At 42.0% G+C, this 21,980-nt stretch overlaps 3 protein-coding genes across 13 annotated transcripts in view; 2 read left to right on the forward strand and 1 right to left on the reverse strand.

The window, feature by feature from the left end:
* Nucleotides 1–2,728: 2,728 nt before the first annotated feature.
* On the forward strand, nt 2,729–8,541 carry rufy1 (RUN and FYVE domain containing 1). Its single transcript, XM_017426685.3, has 17 exons — nt 2,729–3,044; nt 3,257–3,436; nt 3,541–3,658; nt 3,750–3,851; nt 3,968–4,091; nt 4,188–4,249; nt 4,387–4,522; nt 4,615–4,716; nt 4,808–4,924; nt 5,150–5,317; nt 5,963–6,060; nt 6,148–6,267; nt 6,433–6,562; nt 7,245–7,339; nt 7,430–7,478; nt 7,560–7,637; nt 7,721–8,541. The coding sequence occupies exons 1-17, from the start codon at nt 2,729–2,731 to the stop codon at nt 7,862–7,864; spliced, it is 2,139 nt and encodes a 712-aa protein (XP_017282174.1). The 3' UTR covers nt 7,865–8,541.
* Nucleotides 8,348–16,607, reverse strand: hnrnph1 (heterogeneous nuclear ribonucleoprotein H1). 5 transcript variants are annotated; one of them, XM_017426690.3, is made up of 12 exons: nt 15,143–15,228; nt 14,845–14,988; nt 13,923–14,019; nt 12,919–13,074; nt 12,677–12,820; nt 11,680–11,818; nt 10,759–10,946; nt 10,521–10,633; nt 10,282–10,417; nt 10,106–10,189; nt 9,689–9,781; nt 8,348–9,092 (listed from the first exon to the last, which is right to left on the reverse strand). In XM_017426690.3, the coding sequence occupies exons 3-12, from the start codon at nt 14,002–14,004 to the stop codon at nt 9,085–9,087; spliced, it is 1,143 nt and encodes a 380-aa protein (XP_017282179.1). In that variant the 5' UTR covers nt 14,005–14,019; nt 14,845–14,988; nt 15,143–15,228; the 3' UTR covers nt 8,348–9,084. The 5 variants fall into 5 exon arrangements, with proteins under 5 accessions (XP_017282179.1, XP_017282178.1, XP_017282177.2 ...); XM_017426689.3 differs by having other exon boundaries at nt 8,348–9,088; nt 15,143–15,226; XM_017426688.3 differs by lacking the exon at nt 8,348–9,092 and adding an exon at nt 9,142–9,578 and having other exon boundaries at nt 14,893–14,988; nt 15,143–15,241.
* Nucleotides 16,608–16,737: 130 nt separating this feature from the next.
* Nucleotides 16,738–21,980, forward strand: part of ankhd1 (ankyrin repeat and KH domain containing 1) — a 31,384-nt gene continuing 26,141 nt past the window's right edge. For all 7 annotated transcript variants that reach the window (XM_017426647.3, XM_017426648.3, XM_017426649.3 and 4 more), the window contains exons 1-2: nt 16,738–17,191; nt 20,344–20,497. In XM_017426647.3, coding sequence (XP_017282136.1) covers nt 16,913–17,191; nt 20,344–20,497 — 433 coding nt within the window. In that variant the 5' untranslated portion in view covers nt 16,738–16,912. The remainder of the gene's footprint in view (nt 17,192–20,343; nt 20,498–21,980) is intronic.

Consider the following 21,980-nt stretch of genomic DNA (forward strand, 5'->3'; position numbering starts at 1 on the left):
ATATATATATATATATATATATATATATATATATATATATATATATATATATATATATATATATATATATATATATGAACTTACTTTTTTAGTTTGTTTTTAGGATGAAGAGTGGCCTTTTGACTAATTCAGACACATTTCTGTGGTTTCTGATCATTGATTTGCAATTTCTTTGACAACTTACGTAAATTAGTTTTTGCATCCGTGGAAGCTGAAGTTTATCCTTGCGTAGTTGTTATATGATGCTGTTTTCTGATTTAGTTTAACTCCTTTATTAATATCATCGTTATAGATTGGACTCAGAGCACAGTGATGAAGCTTGTTTGTAAGATTAAATGACTTAACCTGCAGTTTTCAGGTGCAGATTTCAAACAGGCAAACAAATAGACAGATACTTAGTATTAATTAACGTATTAGTAGTTATTTAAAAAGTACAGTTTCAAACAAAGTACATTTTAAAGAGTAGCCTAAATGTATTTTGGATGTATTTATATGTTGATCTGGGATGTTTTATTGACGTTTTTTATATAAGCCAGTTAAGTAATGAAACGCCTTTTTACATCAGCTTTACTGAGTTTACATAAATATTTAGTTTGATACATCCATCAGAGAGAGAAAGTGACAGATTTTAGGCGACAACAATCTCATGACAAACAGATGACTGGATGCTGCACAGATGAAGTAAAACAGACATCATGTCAGACAAAATATGACCTAAGGGCCAAAACTGACTCTTGGACATTGTTTATATCCCCTTTATAACGAAAAATATTCAAAATAAGTTCATGAAAATGAGTATTTTCTTGGTGACCTTAAATGAATGAACACGAAGTGAACAAATGTTTTTGGGGAAGTCATTTTGGACTATAAGACTTTTCTCTGCTTGGGTAACAAAGTCAGTGTGTGTGATGGCAGAACCCCGACAAAAAGTACAAATATAACATTTTAAACATCTGACGCAAATATTGTTTTCTTTTCATGCCAGTTTATAGAAAGTGTGATGATTCAAGAGGGCCTCACCCTGAAAGACACCCTTTTATCAACCAACAGACTATAAACTGTCCAAACAGCAAATACAGACTTTCTGAAAGTTTTGTTACGCTCCATCTAGTAATTCAGGAGATATTTAACAGGGAAATAAACACACATGAGTGATTACAGGATTATCACCTGATGCCGTGAAAGTCAGGCGATAATTAATATCTTACTGGTTGCAGATAGCTCTTTGGACAACTTTAGTTGAATGAAACTGACGAGCTAATGGCTAGTCTGAGCGGAGCCAAAACCAAAATGAGCTACTGCTGTTGTAGTGTTTCCTTCAAACACTAATTTACAAATATTTACACCTCCACCTGTGTGACATTACACTAACATTGATGTCAATTTTTATGTTTACTTGCAAGTGCAAATAGCAGCTAGCTGTAGCACTCCTTTAAGTATTTTTTGACAACTAAAAATCCCTGGAAATGTTTTCCAAAGTATCTGTCTGAAGATGATTTTGAAGATTAATATGAGGCCGTTTGACTGCTGTGGATGCTGCATGTTTCACACACAGTCCGGCTGCGCCACCACTCGGTGGAGCTGGGAACTACACAGTCCAGCTTCATCATCCGGGTGGAAGATGATACCAGTGACCTCATCTGGAGCTCTGAAGAGTTAAATCACATTTTTAGTGTAAATAATAGCAGCTATGTGGGATTTTTTAAAAATTGATTTTCTAGTTTCAAATTGAATCAGGAGAAATGAAAAGAAGTCTCTGACTGAAAGTAAAAGTGGTTCCCCAGTTTGATCAGTTTGTTACATACAATTATTGTATCAGGCAGATTTAATAATTAATAATAATCAGTTCTTATTCAGTAACAAAATAACAAAAAATGTTTTTTAAAAACATGATCAAAATAGTAAACTGTGACTGTGTGTAGGATCAGATTATTTAAGGGATTTATTTAATTACTGTCAAGAAATAGTTGACACAAAAACTTCAGCTTGACTCCTGTTGTACAAACATACTTATTACAGTACGTGTTGTTAAATTAAAAACCATATCTTTGAATTATTCATGTAAAGAACAAAGAAAACAAATCAATCAATGGTAGAACGATTTCCAACATCTTCAACACTTACATACGAAATTAAGTTGCTGTAAGACTGAGTTATTTGTCAAAGTCAAACGTTATTTATATAAAGCATTTAACACATGAAGCATCCCAATATGCTTTCAGAACAACAGATTAAAATATATATAGTTTCATACAGATATATTCACACACAGATCTGTAAAGTTAATCACGTGCGTTTATGACATTTTCTATTTGTACTTAATTCTAATTCAAATGAAAATATTGTACTCATCACTCCTTTTGTTTTGCATCCTTGGCAACTAAAAAACATAATTATGAGGGTGTTTTTTGTCTTTAGTTACATTATGTGTGATTAAACAGATCTAAAAGGTTAAATATATTGTGTTGAATCAATCTGTGACAAGTTAAAGGGTTCACGAAAGGTTTTGGAGTAAGAAATTTAGTGTAAATATGTTTTCATGCAGATCGTGGTCAGTGATTTCATCATCTGCCTCCGTTTTCAGTCCGGCAGGGGGCAGCAAAGCGTCTTTTATCGCCAATTAATCCGTAGAAGAAGAACAGCTTGGGCTTACGCGCTTCGTTCGGGTCACGTGAGTTCGCGTTGGGCGGGCGCGGGGGACGGGAGTAGGAGTAGGAGGGGCTCAAACATGGCTGACCAGCCGTTAGAGGTAAACACAGCAGCGGAGGAGCTTGTAGACGAACAGCGGGCGGATGAGGCCGAAGTCTCCGGTCCGGCGGCTCAGGACGAGCCGGGCGGCGGCAGCAACGGGCGGGGTTCGGCCGGGACGTCGAGCCCGGCCGCGGCGGAGAACAGCTGGTCGGCTCCCATCCTGTCTCTGGCGCGGAAGGCCACGGAGACGATTAGCAGCGGGATGAGCTACGCTGCTGCCCCGAGGAAACCCTCACAGGGGTCCAAGCAGGAGCCCGAAAATGGCCTGAACAACACTCCGAGGAAGTTTGCGGGTATTCCAGGCTTTTACATTATTTTTATACTTATTTAAAAAAAAACTACACAAGACTTTCCTGTAAGTTTTAAACACTGAGATAGTTACTTCCTCATCGTGCAGTTACAGTCAGCTGTCCTGACACATGACTACATGACGTTTAAAAATAACACGTTTTCGTGCATTTTCATGCTTCAGAGTTATTTGATTTTAAACTATTCTGTATTGCAGTTGTGGCCCCCAAAGACCCCATGGCGATAGAAAGATCCAACCTCCTCAGCATGCTGAAGTTGAGCATCAAAGTCTTAATTCAGTCCTCCATGAGTCTGGGCAGGACTCTGGACTCGGAGTACCCTCCTCTTCAGCAGTTTTTTATTGTCCTCGAACACTGCCTTAAACATGGACTCAGAGGTGAAATTTGCTTTCATTTCGTTTCATCCTTTCACATCTACAGCTGTGACGTTGAATCGAAGCTGGCCTGACTTCACTTCTGCGTTTTTCCCTTCTTAATCCAGCCAAGAAGTCCTTCATCGGTCAGAACAAGTCCATCTGGGGGCCCCTGGAGCTGGTCGAGAGGTTGTGTCCCGAGTCGGCCAACATCGCCACGAGTGCCAGAGACCTTCCAGGCATCAAGTATGTCTTTGGGAGCCGTTCTTTCAAGTGAAACTTTGAGTGATTTTTTTTTACAAAAACTATTGTCTCTTTTTCTGTTTTTTTTTTCCAGAACTGGTGTGGGGAGAGGGAGAGCCTGGCTGCATTTGGCGCTCATGCAGAAAAAAGTAGCGGATTATATGAAAGCCCTGCTTGACCGCAAAGACCTCCTGAGGTGTGTGAACTGACTGGCGGTGACAAAACAAGGAAAAAAAAAAAAAAAAAAAAGCTCACACCACAACAAAACGTGGATTTTGACGTGCACGTTCTGTTCTTCCGTGTGTCAAACAGTGAGTTTTATGACTCTGGGGCGCTGATGATGGAGGAGGAGGGAGCGGTGATGGGGGGGCTGCTGGTGGGTCTCAACGTAATAGATGCAAATCTGTGTATCAAAGGCGAGGATCTCGACTCTCAGGTCAGTGCTCAGGCGAGCGTCTGGACCTCATTTGCTACCTGAGAGACGAGCTGATATCTCTCTCGTTCTCTCTCTCTCTCTCTATTTTACGGTCAGGTGGGCGTCATCGACTTCTCCCTCTACCTGAAAGACCCGGCCAGCAGCGAGATGCCAAAAGAGTAAGTTGGCGACCTCCTGTGAGCTGCTTTAACTTGAAACGCTCTTTGTTGTCGCTGGAGTCCACTCCAAACTCGTCTTTCCTAAAGCTGGGAACTATCACTTTAAAGGATGCTCGTTCTTGTGTTTGCTCTTTTAGCGATAACAAGATGACGGTCATATTGGACCAGAAGCACTACATCGAGGAGCTAAACCGTCACTTGAGCGGCACTGTCGCCGACCTTCAGGCCAAGATGGACTCTATAGAGAAAACCAACAGCAAACTCGTAGAGGAGGTCCGACACGCTCCAGATTTAACATCACTTCATGCGTTTACTGGACTCGGGAGCTGCGCAGATTTATTCATTTATTTTATTTTTCCCCTCAGCTGACGGCCGCGACAGACAGAATCAACTCCCTGCAGGACGAACAGCAGCAGCTGAGGACGGAGAACGAGTCCATCTTACAGTCGAGCCAGAAGAAGGAAGAGGTTCGGCAGAAATGCAAAGTGGTTTCATGTCTCAGAAGAAAAGAAAAGAAAACAAAACAAAACAACCGGTCTGATGCGTCTGTGTTTCCAGGCAGCCCTTCAGGACAGTCAGGTGGAGCTGGAGACGTACAAACAGACTCGACAAGGTCTGGATGAGATGTACAACGTGGTGTGGACGCAGTACAAAGAAGAAAAGCGGATTCGCCAGGTTTGTTTCCATGGCTACAGTATCTGTGTTTCCTGGGTTCTCCAACGAGTAACGTGCGAGTTTGTGTGTGGCTCCGTTTTTCGCCTCTCTGAAGTGTAAGAATGTTTTTTTGATTAAAAACTCCATTACTAGTAAAGAAACGAGACGGAAGCCAAGAATGCTGGTAATCCAGTACATAACAGAATATCTCATAGACCCTCAAACTCGTTCTCTCGGATGTGTCAGGAGGTCGAGCGAGAACTGGAGCTCCAGGTTGGCCTGAAGGTGGAGATGGAGGTGGCCATGAAGCTGCTGGAGAAGGACATCCATGAGAAGCAGGACACGCTGGCCGCCTTACGCCTCCAACTCGACCAAGTCAAGACTCTAAACCTGCAGATGTTCCACAAAGCTCAGGTAGACGCATGATGGTGCTTTTCTGTCTTTAACCTGCAGGGTGCACGTTTAAGGCTCCAGCATGCTCCATAAGAAGTCAGGAAGTCGGTTCACGGTTACATGGTCGTGAGACTTTTCGTCCCCTCCTCCCTCCTCCTAGTTTTGCTTCCCTTACTGCGACCAGATGTGTTTATTAAACCGACCGAGACAGTCTGAGACACCGTTTGGCATTTGCTAATTTGACGGTAAACAATAATGACCGAACAAAGGGAACGTGTCCGTACGCTGCCCAGCCCGAGGTGTACTTCCTCCCGGCCACCACAGCTACTAAGAGCTACCTGTGTCTCTGCAGCATTTTTAAGCTCACAGGTTTCTAAGTTTTGCTGGATCAGTTGCAAAGACGGCTGTATTTTCTAACAGCTGCTTCTCAGCAGAGCAGCAGAAGCTAAATGACTCCATTAAATCTCACCAGCTTTAACACATGAACGACTTCTGACCAATCACACGATACTTGGTGCAAACCCCCGAGAAACAGTTCAGTAGGACAAAGCCGCTATGAGAACAAAATTATACAGTTTTCATTGCTCAGCCAGATAAATGAGAGCCGACTTCCTGACTTCTCATGGAGTACGACAGCAGCTTCACTCGACTCGTGTTGTTCCCCAGGACTCGGAGCGACAAGCGGAGAAGAAGCAGGCGGAGGCTGTGCAGCTGGAGAAGAGGATCAACGAAATGGAGAAAGCCATGACGGAGCTGGAGCAGCGGTACGCTTTTGTGCCTGTGGGTTTTTGGTTCTGGGAAATAATAGTACAGAACGTGCGGTCATGAATGCTCTCCTGCGTCCGTTTCAGCCTGCAGAACTCGGAGCAGGAGCGCAGACACACGGATCAGTCGGACAAAGACATGAAGGTGGAGCTGGAAGGAAAAGTTGATGCGCTACAGAAACAACTAACAGACCTGGATACACTAAGGTGAGAATATATACGCAGAAGACAGGATTTTTAGATTTGTCAGGAAATGCAGATTACTGGGCTTTGAAAGAACTTTAATTAAACGGTGGGAACATGGAGTTTGTACTTGTCCATGCTTAAAGTACACTGAGCAGTAAGCGCCTAATTTTCGTTTTTCCTTCTTAGATTGGGTTTGGAGAACGAGCTCCGCTCTGAGCGGGAACAAAGACAGAACTTGCAGAAAGTTCTCCAACGAGAACAAGACAACAGCACTGAGCTCCGCACCCAGCTGCAGCAGCTGCAGGGCCTGCAGACGGTAAGGAACCTTCGACTGTTCGGCTGTCTGTACCGCGCCCGTTCTGCAGTCCCAGCTGAAAGGGACTGAATGTGGCGTGCGTGCACAAATACTGCTCCCTTCTGTCGAGTGAGCGCGCAACTGAGTTTTATTCCAGGTGCGCCTGATGCAACCTGGGCTCGAACCTGCAAACCCCGTAAATCCTCTGCAGGATACTTGGAACAGTTTGAATTCATCTCATGTCCGGTGGAATGAATGACGCACACACGCAGGGCTGGAGGCACAAAATATATCAAACTACTAAATATTAAATCCCTGATGGAAATAGTAACACTTAGAGGCAATTGTTAAATATTGTTAAATCTAACCAAATATTTTCAGACGATACAGAGCTAGGTGTAAAAACAGGCTTCAGCTTCAATCATTTTACTTCATCTTCGTGCTGAGGGTTGAATTATTTGGTACCTTTCAGCTTTAGGAGTTCTGCAGTATTGTTTCATAAATGTATGACTGGAACAACGAAGTAGATCTGATCTCAAATTAACACTGTTTAAAATAAACACACTTTTGGTTTTCTGAAAACTTGTTTATTCACATAAATGATTTCCTGAGATGAATGTGACTGCTCGAGCTAGTTTTCTTTCTGCTTCAGCTGTGTTTTAGTGAAACACACAGGATGTTTCGTTTTTTTTTCCTGGCGCAGGAGCTGCAGGAGTTAAAGCAGGAGAAGAAACAGCTGCAGCAGAAGTGTGAGCTGCAGGAACAGACACTACAGGAGATGGGGCTACACCTCAGCCAGTCTGTACTTCAGCTTCTTCCTAATTATTAGTCAGCTACACCATTTATGTGTTAATTTCTTTCTTTTCCCCTCCCCACTGTCTTTTAAAGGTCAAAACTGAAGATGGAGGACTTTAAAGAAGTCAACAAGGCTCTGAAGGTAACGTTACGAGTACAGAATGCTGTGCTTTTATTTTGAAGGGCTCAAAAGAAAAATAACTTTTCCTCCGTGCTGCTGCAGGGCCACGCCTGGCTGCGGGACGATGAAGCCACCCAGTGCAAGCAGTGCCAGAAGGAGTTCTCCATCTCCCGCAGAAAGGTTGGCCTTTTTTATTTTTTAAAAACGCTTTCTCCCACCTCCTTCCATCAGTGCGCCATTCCAACCCCCTCGTCTGTTCGCAGCACCACTGCAGGAACTGCGGTGACATCTACTGCAACAGCTGCTCTGGCAACGAGCTCGCGCTGCCATCGTACCCACGGCCGGTGCGAGTGTGCGATGTGTGTCACTCCCTCCTGCTGCAGAGAAGCTCGTCCACCGCTTCCTGACAGACGCCGAACGAAGGCCAACCCCCCCAACTACAAGGCTAGGACTTAAAACAATAAACACAAACCTTACCTGAAATTCAGGTCCATTAACTCCTCTGTATTAATCAACACTGATTTGATGAGCTGACAAACGCAGGGAAGCTCTGGACGAACAGTGACTTTACTTTTTACTAATTTGCTAAAACTTCTGACAGCCATTTTCACATTTCAGACTGAATATAAACATCCGTCAGGCTGTTGATAAGATTGTCAGCTTCTAACTAAACGCCTTTTGAAACTGCTTTATATAAATTAAATGTATCATTCAGTAACTCCGGTGCCTGGATGCAAATCAGTGCTAATAATTGTAGAATGTTGATCATGTTAGAATGTATTATATGAAGGTTTTGTCAACAAAATTATTTCTGTAATCCAGGAAAGGGGGAGAGATTTTTTTAAAATCTTTGTTAAACCAATAAAAATCTCCTTTTTCTCCAAGGCTTCTTTCAATTTCAGTATTTCAGACTAGTTTATTCACTTTGTGCACAGAAAATACAAAAAGCATTCGAAGCTGTAAAAACCTCCTTTGTAGCAGAATTAAGATTTGTTTCATTAATGTAGCCCTCATTAAAAAAAAAAAACTTTTCGAAACTGTAGGAAACAAAAAAAAACGTCCTCAGACCATCTGAAATCTCTAATTCAGATTAACACTTAAACTGAAAAGAAAGCTTAAACATGTAGGAGCGGAAACATAAGAAAGTCCCAGGCAGCTTTTTCTGCTCATGCACTCCAGTCTCTGTTAAATCCACCAGCAGGAAGAGTTAACCTTCACACAACAACAAAAAAAAGGTGTCACACGAAGTTTAACGTAGGGTTTTGGCGATGTCAGATCTGTGAGGAATGGGGGGAAAAAAACGACACTTCAGATACATTTCTTAATGACAACAAAGACTCGCTTCTCTGGGAAAGAAAAAAACAAAACAAAAATCAATTTAAAAAAAAATCCAACCCCCTCGATATTCAGTATGACCCCACCTGACTATCCTATGTTAACGAGGTGAGACATTTCCAGTCCTTACGGCAAAACGCCAAGTTAAAAAACAAAACAAAACACAGATTTAAGGGGAAGGGGGATCAAACGAGAAGAAAACTACATTCCCCAGCCCCCGCCGAGTCCGTTCATTGAGCCTCTGCTTCCTCCACCACCGCCGCCGTAGTAACTGCTTCCCATTCCGCCCTGGTTACCTAACAAGAGAAAGAAAAATACGCTCTATAGGACCCAGGAGTTCAATGAAGGGTTTAGTTGCTGGAAAAAACATCATGATGCATTTCTGTCCCTCAAGAAGAAGAAACAAAACATAAGATAAAAAAATAAATAATAATTGTCGCATGAAAAGGCTTTTAACAAATATTCCTGTTATCGTTTTGTTTATTTTTTTCCCCTTACAGATTTTAGATGAACTCTTTATTATATACTTGAATACTTCAGATTATCTAATATGGTTAAATTAAAGCTTTATAATCCTGAAAGAACCCATCTGTATCTGTAGGCAGGTTCAGTATTACCACTACAAACTACATTAGAGATAACTAAAGATTAACAGCTTTCCTTAACAATCATCCCAATTACTGACAACTGAATTAAAAATGCTCCTTTTTGCAGTCAAACGTAGGGCCCTATTCAGTATTTTACTTACTTTACCTCCTGTTTTTATTGATCTGAATTCCATCTTTTCTGATGCGTTAAATTAAATAAAAAAAAAATACAGACTTAGGTGCTGGGACATCCCACGCTTTAAAGTAAGTTTCATTTTTATGCGTCTAACAAACAGATCCGACACTCACTGTAGTCACTGTAGCCTCCCATGTTTCCTTGGCTGCTGTACCCTCCGGAGTACCCTGAACTCAGCTGGCCCCCGCTGTAGGACGACTGGTTCCCTGCAGAGGACCAACCCCGATGAGTTCAAGTGGCAAATTAAAAACAAACGGTGACGTCTGCCTGAGCCACTAAATAGGTCATGTATTATTGTACAAAAGCTTTAATTATGCAGATGCCATAACTCTGGTTTTCCATCATTAGTACTCAGAGGAGTCCGTCTTTCCATTTTAAATTTCAAAATCCAGTCATTTGGTTTATAGAAGCCCCTGCTCAATAACTTGACTACAGAACTGGTGAAATGAGGATCTACATGATGATGCAATTCTATTATTAATGTTGAAATTGGGTTTTTATTGTCGTGTTTTCACACTAATGCTTCTTACCCATGCCACCCATAATCTGGCTGCCGTAGGCTCCATTACTGCCACCTGCTGTCGAGTTCAAGAACAGCTCCACGTAGCGGTGCTCTGAGTGGCAGAAAAATCATTTAGCTCTATCAGGGAGGGTCGGTTAAAAATAAATAAAATATTTAGCAATTTCAAATCCTAGGCAAACTCACGCATGTTGGCTTTGTCTTTGGACATGGCTGCCACAGCATCTTCGTGTGTTGCGAACTCCACGTCTGCCTCCCCGGTGACCCTCCCATCTGGACCGATCTCAATGTGGACCCGCACAGGGTTCAACGGAGAGAAGAACTTCAGAAACACAAGCAGAAAGGTTACCAAGGGGACGCTCATTTACACCGCGCACACAGTCCTGATATCTTGACAAAGAGTGCTGCATCTGTTTTTATCTTACATTGTAGATGTCCGTCTCTGTGGCTCTGTACGGCAGACCCCTCATGTGGACACAGTGGCCTGTCGTGCTCTGGAAGGACGAGCCGCTGTCGCCGTACCGCGTGTCTGATATGCCTGCAGATACAATGAGATTAACACAAGGTCTCACTGGGACTTTACGGCCTAATCTTATTAGGTTTATTATGCAGCGTTAACACAGACACACACAACTAAAACCAATCTGATTTGTTTTTACTTACACTGACCACCGCCGTAGCCGCCTCCTCTGCGCATTCGGTCATAGGATCCCCCTCGGCCCATCATGTTGTAGCCTCGACCACCAGAGGGCCGGTCATAGGGGCCAGGTCTCTGCATGCCCAAAGGCTTCCGCTGCGGCTCGTAGTGGGTCCGCACCTCAGCGCGGCTACTCTTGAAGATTTCAATATACCTAAGAGCATAAAGGTGCCACAGTTAGGCCAAAGGGAATGGATGGAAACTACATGTGCTTAATACTGGGCTATGAAGATGCTGTTATGATGTAGACCACTTGGTAGCAATATCTATGAGTACCTCATACTTGTTAATAAAATAGATTAAAATAACTTCATTACTGAGTTTTTTAAAAAAGAAGGAAATAGCCAAAATTAACAAGGGCCTTGGTAACTTTGAACTTTTCTTATGGTTCTCAAAGAGAAATTAGCAAACTGTTGCATATGGCTGCAATTGTGTCTTTTTTCCTCACCATGACGGCTACTTTCCTGGATTTAGAGGGTCAGAGAGAACTCCAGCCCCAGTGCAACCCACTCTAATCATTACCCGTGGCAGTGGGCTCTAGATCCTTGTGTTCAAGGCCCTCTGATTTTACCACCAGGGAGACTCCTTACCATTCATCAACCTGGACTCGCATTAGTGCTGAGACACCGTTTGTTCATTAAATCTGATTTTAAGCTGCAATCAAAGTCTTGTCTCGTACTTTTGAGTGGTGCCAGAGTACTAATTCTCCCACTGAACAGTGAAATGTGTGACAGTGTTGGATTTAACAAAGCAATGAGTGTGTGGCGTGTGTGTGTGATACGTCTTACAAATATGCTTGATGTGGTGTCAGTTTTGCATTGCGTTTCAGATGTTGAAGGTGCACACCATAAGAAAAGCAACTTATCCAGCCAACCAACCATCCCCACCTGTGCCCTATTCTTTCCTTGTGTTTCTTTAGAGCCTTTTCAGCTATATCCTGTGAAGCAAACTGCACGAAGGCCTCCCCCGTACTCCTCCCCTGGATGTCCACCGGCAATGTTATCCCATTTGGCACGATTTCCAACCCTTCAACCCAAGGACAGATAACCCCAGCAGGGGACATATTAAATCACATGCCCAATCACAGAGAGAACGTTCTCTAAAGAGAGATAGAAAACTTTACATCACACAAATACCAGTTCAGTTTTCTTTCTTTTCTTTCTTTTTTTTTTTTAAACTGGCAATTTTAAAGGAGTTACATTTACTGTATTCTTGGGATAAAGTAGAAATGACAAGATAGAGTAAGCATATGGAAAGGGGGGACTGTGTGGGACACCAGGATAGTATTGGTGTGTTGATGAAGATAGATCTTGGTGGGTGACATGAGTTAAAAATACAGTCTTCCCGTTAGGAACTACTCTAAGATCTGGTTTAGACTGCAGGTAAGGACAATGTGAGGAAGTGGGAAAAGAAATGACACTAGGGGATGAGGGAGGTTATATCAGCAATGAGGGGAACAAATTCTTCCATTACCATTGTGTTTATAGGGAACTTTAAGCTTAGTACAATGTAATCGAACCCAGTTTAAGAAAATTAAAATGGATGAGTGTGGGCTCAAGGTGGAGAATGATGTGTAGAAACTGGAGAGGGTAGTTTTATTCCCCAAACACACTCCTGCCCTTTAACAAACCACAGAGCACTAAAACCTAATTTGATTTTAATCGTCTTCCTTTTCTGGTGTCATCTCACCATTAAGAAACATTGAAAGTTCTCGCTTTATATTTTCAGTAGCTCATTATCCTAAATGGCGCAGCCATCTTTGTACGTCAGATGCAACTAGGCAGTGTTGGTAAGAAGAAAAGAAACAGGAGAGGAAGATGAGAAATGTTTAACTTGCTAACACTGAGAGGGTTTACAACGAACTACTGACAGTACACTTTATACCTGAGAAAAACTGCACGATCTCCTCCTTGCTGCAGCCGAAGGGAAGGCCTCGGAGGCGCACGAGCCCGTCTCCCGCCGTCTCTGGGCAGTTCGGGCCAGTGTGCTTCATGACCCAGTCCATTTCGACATTGTTGGATTTAAACACTATATTACCAGAAACAAACAAACAAACAAAAAATCACCGTTAATTCAGTATAAAGCAGAGATGGAGACCGTAGCAGCTTGTCTGCTGTTGCGCGCACCTTCCACGTATCTGTGACCCATAGTTTCTCTGTCCTTCTTCAAGGCGATCTTCAGGTCGTCTTCTGCCTCCATTTCCACAAACGCTTCTCCGCTGGGACGCCCCTCTCTTGTGTAGGTGAAGTGAATTCCGCCTCCATTGTTAAGAATTTTGCATCCTGTAAAAAAATGTTTCATATCGTGACAAACTTCTTAACATATTTGCAATAAAAAAACCAACGCAAACTGATCAGCCAGCCACGAGAATAAAGGCTGCTACACACTTCACCAAGAAGCAAGATATATGTTCTCTCTCCCAGAACTGCAAGAACAACTGTTTTTTTCTTCCTCCTTGCGAGCCTGGTTTGGGAGTTCTTGCTACTTGTTCTTGACACAATCTGTACAGAACTGTTTTTCTTGGTGGTGTCCAATCATGGTCCTGGAGGGCCACTATCCTCCATGTTTTATTTGTTTCTCTGCTCTGACCCACCTGATGTGAACGACTGAGTGATTGACAGGCTTCTAATGAACTTGAAGACTTGATGAAGAGCAGGGAAACATCTAAAACATGCAGGATGGTGGCCCACTAGGACCAGGTTTGGACACCACTGCTTTATGATTGGTCAGGAGTCTGGAAATGTTGACATTCCTGTATTTCTGCCAGTAAGGAAGCTTGTACCATGGATAGTTTTAAGGAGCAGCTGGCTGAAATGTACAAACACTGCTAAGAAGCTATTTTAAGAAAAAGAAACTGTCATATATTTTATATGCAGCTGGTTGTGTGTCACACATTGTCAAAAAAAGGAAACCAAAAGTAGCATACAGGTCAACTTATTTTCCGTTAATGTTTATTTTTTTTATACTAAAAGCTGGGCTTTGGAGAAAACATGCAGAAGGAAAGATTATTAAAATTGAGGCATTTCAACAGTTAGTGTTTGATGATCATAAGGTTTAACATAAATGGTTCAATTTCCTGTTACTTGTAGCTTTCAGAAAGCAATATTAAAATCCACCTGTAGACACGAACCTGAAAAAAACCTTTGTACTTCATCCACAGAACAGGACCATGGCAGACCCCTGATTCGCACAACATATCCCTCATCAGCCATGACTGGTCACGATTTCTGACAGAGGGGAGAAACAGAAAGATAATCATTATACAATTGTACATGAAGCTGCATATGTGACATTATCAAACATATATCAAGTCTCCTGATTTCTGTGAAACTCCACCAACTTCCACAAACTTATTTCTTTACATATTTGTGAGCAGAATGTAGAGTTATTGGACTTCACCTGCCTCGTTAAGTTTTACTTTAAAGGTTTAGTCATGCTGTAAAATCGGTTTATTGAAGCTCAATAAGAGCTAGTTAGCTTGGAGCAGCGCCATCTTGAGCCCATGTAGCACCGACCGGTGTGTATCAAATCATAAACCTTCTGGCTTTTTAGTGAAGCCGAGCCTCATCTAAGATCATACAGAACGTGTAAGAAACGGATAAACATATAGATTCTAATTGTCCATATCTGAAAAAAAAGATCACTTCACTAAAAGCGCGAAACCAGAGCCGTTCCTCTTTGCTAGCGTCGCAAAATTTGTAGCCGACACAAGCATTTTCAGTGTGGGCGCGTTTCGAAAGAAAACCAAACATGCTGCGAAGCAAGTACCCTGTATTTAAGAGACTGAGACTTTATTCATTTAGTTTTGAACAACGCGCCTGGCCTCCAACACGCTCACCGCCGCACCCGGATACTAACAAGAACAAAAGCGGCCATCGGCCCGCGCCATGTTCTCAGCAATAATGATTAGCATTATGCTAGCATTACGCTGACCGTTATAGCATAAAATCAAACGGTAATACGGGCTAGCATTTATACTGACTTGTTATTATAAAGATAGTGTCTGGCTGCTATATAATCAAGTCAAACGACGTATAAATTCGTGAGTTTACCTAAATAAATGCGGATGCAACACGCCGGAGTCTCAATGGCAGACCTACGTGTTGCAGATGAAACCTCGCGATGTGTTGCCAGATCCCACCAGCCACCCTCCTTTCAGGACCAGCAAAAAGGAGCGCTTGGTGACGATATCGGCACTACAGTGCAACAACATTAACAAATTTCATCACGATTACAACAAGTATAAGATACTAATAAAGTATCGACTTATATAAAAACCCAGGAATAAAAGCTTTGACAAATTTTCTGTAATGTTTCCGAACAACACCAGGTGTGGGTTTTTACACGCACCTGGCAATTCCGGCTCGACAACCAAAAGCGTTTACGCCCAAACGCGATGACGTCACTGCCCGAGGCCCTGTCTGGCCTGGTCATGCAGCATCTCCCGGCCTACAAATCAGAATAACCCTAATTACAATGGCCAGTTAATTATAAGGCTTTTGGTTTTAAAGGTGGAGTGCATGTAGTTAAATTTAAGGCCACTGTAAGGCCGTGTGTAGCAGTGGTGTAGCTGCTACCTTCTTATTTTATTGCGTTAGAAAAACAAGGGTATTCACAACATTTGGATGCTATCTTTGGTGGCCCGGAAGACCATTGTTTTTAAAATATGAATGTGAGAAAGGGATAAGCATCACTCACATTCTTGGCATTCTCAGTTCAAGGTGTTGCTGTAGTGTCCGACTAAAGTTTTCCAAGATCAGGCTACGGGACAACTGAATATACGTCTGTTAAAATTAGTTAACCAGTTGTAAAGATTTGATGTGAAGCTTATCCTCCTTTAGCAATGTCAATAAAAATACTTAGAGCACCCTGATTTAATTAATCTGTTTAGTAGCCAGTGGAAGAGCTCTGTAATACTGAAAATGTCAACTAAAAAAATGAATTTGTGTAAAAGGAAATCAATTACTGAAGAACTTAATCACACACATTTTACAAGTACTTCTTCCTTACTGAGACATTATTGTCTTTTTGCTTACAGTAATTAACTCTAAATACAGGTGTGTGTGTGTGTGTGTGTGTGTGTGTATGTATATATATCCACACACATACATACACATATATATATATATATACATATATATATATATATATATATATATATATATATATATATATTTCTGAACTATTTTAGATAAAGGATAGTAAATTTTCTTCTTACACTAACTAACACAGGCAGTTTTTCTTTACTGATTAAATACATAAAAGTAATAATTAAACCAGGAAATGATTTTTGCTTATACGAAGCAGTTTTTTCTTTATTTAGGGACACATAGGTTTTCTTGGTTTATGCTGAGACACATGAAGTCAGTGATAATTCAACCCAAAAGTATTGTTGAAGCTCTTTTGCACCAGGAGCCAAGGCACTTCTACTTTTGAATCATAAAAAAAGTTGCCAAACTCTGTCTCTGTCTACACAACAGCTTAACTTTCCCATCTGCAGTAAAATGTTTTGTACACATGACAGCAGTACTTTTGAAACAAGTACTAACGTAATTTAAGCATACAAATACACTTAAGCAAAACAGTGCAGCACATGCAATTTGTCAGAAATACCACGATAGCCTTTATGTCATGTAAAATCACACCTAACAAGTCATTTATATTGACAGAAGCTGACAGTAAACGTCAGGCGAAGTCCATAAATGTGTTAGATTTCCCACTTCGAGTATAAATAAACTAATGAAACTAGTAACTAGTTAAGTTGGCCTACCATGTCGTGTCTTGACGTTCGTTCCACAGCCTCGTGATATCGGTAAACCTAACATGACGTTGCGGTCTCATCTTTGACGAGCGCGAATCTCCACCAATTGGAAACGGAGTTATTTCCTGCTAAACCAATTGGATTCACGGGATTTCAGCGGGGGCGGTCTTTCTGAGAAACAGCGCGTTAGGTTGTTAGAAAGTTAATGGCTGGGGGAAAGAGAACCTCCTCAACCCTCGCTTCGGGAGAGTTTCTGGATTCCCTGAAGTAGAAATCACGCAAATATCTCATACGAAAGCGCCCGGACGGACGTTTAAGTCAACAACGAGCTCGCTAACACAAGTACTGGGAGAACAAGTATGCAGGATGCAGTAGCCGGGACGGCAATGCTGACGGACGGCTTCGAGGACGAGATTGACTCGGTGACTCCTCGCTCCCCAGTGGCAGGGATGGGGGTAGGAGCGACACCAGGAGGAGTCGGACTGGGAAGCATTGGGATTGGTGTCGGTGGAAAGAAAGTGCGTTTGTACGGCGAACCAGGCGGACCTGCCGCAGAAAGACTGGATTTCAAACTAGCGGCCGCGGCCGTCCTCTCCTCGGGTCCGGGATCCGGCAGCGAAGAAGACGAGGTTTCAGAGGTAGCAACGCTATAAGCTAGTTAGCTAAGCCTAACCAGAGCGAGAGGCCGCTGAAATTACGTACAATTACCCAACGCAGTGGCGAAATAGTAGCTCTTTTCGGCTCAGACGCTTATGAGCAGCTCGATGGCGGCGGTGTTTGGTGAGACGGGGGTGTTTATTCACGCCGAACTGGCCGAAATGTTTTATTTATGCTGTGGCCACGGCCTAGTTCGGGTGGAAGCGACGGCGGCCTCGCTCGGTGCTGTCGTCTCCGCAACACCCAGCACAAGTTTGCAGCCCTGTTTTTTCCCCCCCAGCCGCGGCTTTTACGCGACATGCCCACGAACCCCCGGGACAGTAAAAGGCCAGCTAAAACACCAGCCGTTTCACAGTATTTTTTTTTGGTGCAATTACGTCACTTTTAAAAAAAAACAACAACAAAAAAATAAAACACGTAAATTAACTCCGATCCTCCCCTTTCGACGAACTTTTCGGCACGTTCGGATCTTTACAATCACCTTAAACTAAATATAATTTGTCTGGTGTTAAAATATGGGAAGAAATAAACAACTTGTGAAGTTCCGTATGTGCTTCCTAAAAGGACTAGTTTACCAAAATACCATAATATAAACTCTCATTTGACTTCTTAAAATATCTGTAGTTAAAAGCTGTGCAGCACATGTGGAAATAGATAATATAGGTGCAACTTCATGACCTGAAAAGTCAAAAACTAAACCTTGTGGTGTTAGTGATATTATATTGATCAAATGTTTATTGTTTTTTTTAGCACAAGTACCATTACATTCCCAATATAAACATAAACATTGCTCATTTCCTTATTATCTTTGGTCACATGTGGCTCCAGAGCCATGAGTTGCAGACTCAGTTTTTCCTCATTTAGTTTTGATAAATAAGCCTTATTTATTTATTTTTAAAATCCTCAGCCTTGCTTGGTCTTCTGGCACCCACAAGCATCGACTTGTCTCCTCATATTAGGAGAGGTGTCCCAACTTTTTATGTCTCACATGGGGACAAGTGTGATGGCATCTCTTCAGCTCAGTGTTGGGTGATAACAACATCCATCTGCACACTTTATCAGGGAGGGAATTTTAGGAGACTTGGTAAAATAATTCAACAAGTGCAGCCAGCTTAATATTTCATTACCACACTTGTTTAAGGCGAGCATTGTGAATCAGGATATTAAGCTGCATTGTTGTCATTTAATCGGGGTTATCGCGTGAAGCGACGAAAGGGCAAACGGGGGAGTGGAAGCCGTCGGATTGGCGAATGTCAAATATTTGAGCAGAACACAACTATCAAAGATCTCTGTGTTAGCATTTGCATAAACCGTTTAAAGGTGACTCAGAATTAACGCTCTCACCAAGGTTTTGTGGCAGCGAGGGAAGGGGACTCGCCTCGCTCCCAGTTGGACGTTGTACCTGCTGAGCCGTCTCTGCCGTACCTGACCTGACGTTTGACCTCGTGGATTATCTGTCTGAAAACCTAAAGTCGTGACAGTCGAGGGTGTCAGCTGACACCGCTTGTCAATATGATCTGGCTGTTTTTGTTTGGAGCATCAGCTCCGATATGGCAGCGGCAGAGGGAAATCTTGCGTTTGACAGTCACACCTCCAGGCGGGCAGGCCGATCTGCCGTGCAGAAATGGAGTGATTGTTGTTGTGTTGGACTCCGGTGGAGAACTTGCTGCTCTGGGCAGCAGCTAAAATCTGAGCCCCGGGATTAAGCAGATGCCATTCTAGGCCTTTCCAGCTCTCTGGATACCAACACTCTGGGAACTGTAGTTCATTAATAGTGGAGACTGATAGCCATTGTTTATTATGAAGGCCCTCTCTGAACTACAGCTCCCACGTAACGTTGTGCTCTATAGTATAACCCAAATTCCTCCAGATTGCCTAATGTTTACTCTCTCAGTCCCCACGCTAGGTTTGCTGGGGCAGCTCCAGTGGGCCTGCCTGGGTTTATGTGGACACACAGAGAGATCGTTTTCACTGCTTTAAGTGTCGGAAGCTACAGTTTTCAAACTGTCGAATGTTAGGGATTCATAAATCCATTAAGTTGGGTTGTGATGTCTGTGCTGTCGTATGAAATCAAAACAAACTTGTCCATAATTTTCTACAAGACCAAATAGGGTTCCTGTGGGTCATGAGTGGACTCTGGTGCCATCAGCAGCATGTTTCTGTAGATGGAAACCAACAAAACAAAAGAAAACGAATCGAATAATAAACAATCTAAAATATATTAGCGAGGTCTCTGTGCAGAATTTGAAGATTGCTCAGTTTACTGTTAATTGTAAGACTTTTTAGAGGTATTTCTGCACATAGGTTTAAGATATTATCCATGTTTGTCATCCACAAAATAGATCTTTTCAGAGGACTAGTTGATTTGAACGAACCCATCTTTAGACCGTCCTCTTGGTTTGAAGCTGACTAAATGTAAAGGGATTGCTTTAACTTTTTCCCAGTAACTCGTTTGAGCTACAGTTTGTTCCTAATTGCACAGAATTAATAAATGTTTGGAAAAGAAGAGGAGCAGCTAAAATGCGGTAAATCATCTTCACATTTTTGATTGTAGTCACATTTATAAGAACGCATTTATGCCAGAGCTGAACTCGGGCGCAAATTATTTTTTTTTATGTTTATGGTAAATGTGTGCCTTATTTGGGCCTTTTATTTATTTTATTTTTGTGTGTGTGTGCATAACGACCAAGTGTGCCGAGGCTCAGGTATGACACTGTGCTGCTGTACTCGGGCAGCTGACTCTCAGCTGAATCTGACTGTGTACAGGGGTTCTAGTTCCTCACCGTAACACAATAATGTTTCTACTCCTCCTGCTCAAAGAAACCATAAATAAACAAGATCTACATGCTGGTTTTTTTTATTTATACACGGTGGACCCCTTGTGGTGTAGGACTACTTATATAATGAATAACGTAAGCAATGCATACAGTATTTTAAAGCGATTATGGCTACATTATACTTGATAGTTTGTTCTGTTTTGCAATCGGTGAGCCAGATGTCTGCGGCTTTTTTTTTTTTTCCTTGTTTCTTGCATTTTACATCGTCTGCTTATCAAATACACGGTCAGATTAAAAGTTAAGTTGAAAACCGATGTGAAGAATGAGCCCCTGACCTTGTTTTCCATCTCTTCTAGGTGGAGTCTTTCATTTTGGACCAGGAGGACCTGGACAACCCCATCATGAAGACGGCCTCGGAGCTGCTTTTGTCCAGCGCCACAGACGGAGTGGACCTGAGGACCGTGGATCCAGAGACACAGGCCCGACTCGAAGCTTTACTGGAAGCTGCAGGTACGACCGCTTCCAACTGAGTTCGGCTTAGTGCTAAACGCGTTAATATCGCGTTCAACAATGCATTTTTGGCCATACCTTTTTGTAATATAACCCGTCTTAAGTCGCCCTTTAACATTCACTAACTTTTAGTAAATCCACGCCCTTCGAACTTATTTTTGTTCCCCTGCTCCTCAGGAAAGCGGAGAGCTATGTTGTTAAAAGGAGACATGTGTACGAGGCCCCGTTTTTACAAGCTGACACGGTTTTCTGAGACCAAACTTGTTTTTCCAACAATCGGTTTAGGCACATCTTAAAGGCAGCAGATTTCAGGATGTAGTGACCCACTCAGCTTTGCCTCTCCTTTCTTTTGCTCTGAGTCTGCATTTTTTTTTTTTTTTTTCGAGATCCGTACTGTTCAATAATCTTTAAAGCGTGTTGTTAACACACGTGAGAACCTATAGGAACCAGCTCAGGGGCTCACACATGGACACACAAACAGAATTCGGACAACCACACCGAACTGATTTAAAAAAATTACAAAAAAAAACTGAAATGCGGGTTTGTGCTTAAATGTAGTCCGGTTATCTGAGGTTTGATCATAGTGATTCTTTTTTTTAAATGTATACATACAGAGAGACAAAACTGCTTCTAGGTATTACTAGTTTCTATATGAGTTTTCAGCCTTTTAAAAGCAAATATTAACTAGAACTGCAAGCAGTTATCAACGGGTTCCAAGCCTCCATGCTCCGCCCCTGTCCGCGCGCTCCGACCCCGGCGTCTCGCCGGCGTGGCTTCGCCGCCTTTCTCGGCGAGCGGGCCGAGTTGAAGCTTGCCAGGACGGTGCATACTCAAAGGCGCTTCATAAGAAGCAACGGTAAAATTTGTGAAGATAGCTCGGGAAGGAAAAGCTGTCATTTGATACCACACAGAGGCAAAGAAATGAATTCATAAAAAATTCAATATTTATTTGAAAAAGACAAAAATATGCTCAGATGATCAAGTCTACATCTGTAATAATATGCATTTATCTCCATGTCTCTAAACAAAATGCATTTCCAATAGAAAATTGTTCAATGCAATTTTATGGTATACTTGGTCAAGTAATTAAATTCATAAAAAATCAAGAGTACATAAAAGAATTACCAAAATATTCTCAGATGATCAAGTCTACATCTGTAATAATATGCATTTATCTTTATGTGCCTAGTTCCAATACTGATTCAGTAAAAAAAAATGTTAACTGTAATGTTATACCACAATGAGCGAAAAAAATATTCATAAAAAATCCATAACTCTTCCAAAAATCACCAAAATATTCTCTAATGACCATGCCTACATGTGGAATAATATTCTTTTATTTCTATGTTACTGGATCAAACACATTCCTTATGAAAAATTGAAAACTTCATTTTCATGATGTGCATCCAATATGCAAAAAATCATAAAAAATTGTAACTTTATGATAAAATTTCCCAAATATTCCCACATCACCGTGTGTATA

This window comes from Kryptolebias marmoratus, linkage group LG9, assembly GCF_001649575.2.
Source record: "Kryptolebias marmoratus isolate JLee-2015 linkage group LG9, ASM164957v2, whole genome shotgun sequence".
NCBI classification, from domain to species: Eukaryota; Metazoa; Chordata; class Actinopteri; order Cyprinodontiformes; family Rivulidae; genus Kryptolebias; species Kryptolebias marmoratus.

Excerpts from the sequence above, each read along its gene's own strand:
- rufy1 (XM_017426685.3), top strand. The coding sequence starts at position 2,729 with ATGGCTGACCAGCCGTTAGAGGTAAACACAGCAGCGGAGGAGCTTGTA. Across the intron at positions 4,250-4,386 it reads AGCAGCGAGATGCCAAAAGA|CGATAACAAGATGACGGTCA; the intron begins GTAAGTTGGCGA and ends TTGCTCTTTTAG. Across the intron at positions 6,268-6,432 it reads ACAGACCTGGATACACTAAG|ATTGGGTTTGGAGAACGAGC; the intron begins GTGAGAATATAT and ends TTTCCTTCTTAG.
- hnrnph1 (XM_017426688.3), bottom strand. The coding sequence starts at position 14,004 with ATGGCTGATGAGGGATATGTTGTGCGAATCAGGGGTCTGCCATGGTCC. Across the intron at positions 13,075-13,922 it reads AGTACAAAGGTTTTTTTCAG|GATGCAAAATTCTTAACAAT; the intron begins GTTCGTGTCTAC and ends ATTTTTTTACAG. Across the intron at positions 9,579-9,688 it reads GGGAGGCTACAGTGACTACA|AAAAGATGGAATTCAGATCA; the intron begins GTGAGTGTCGGA and ends TTAACGCATCAG.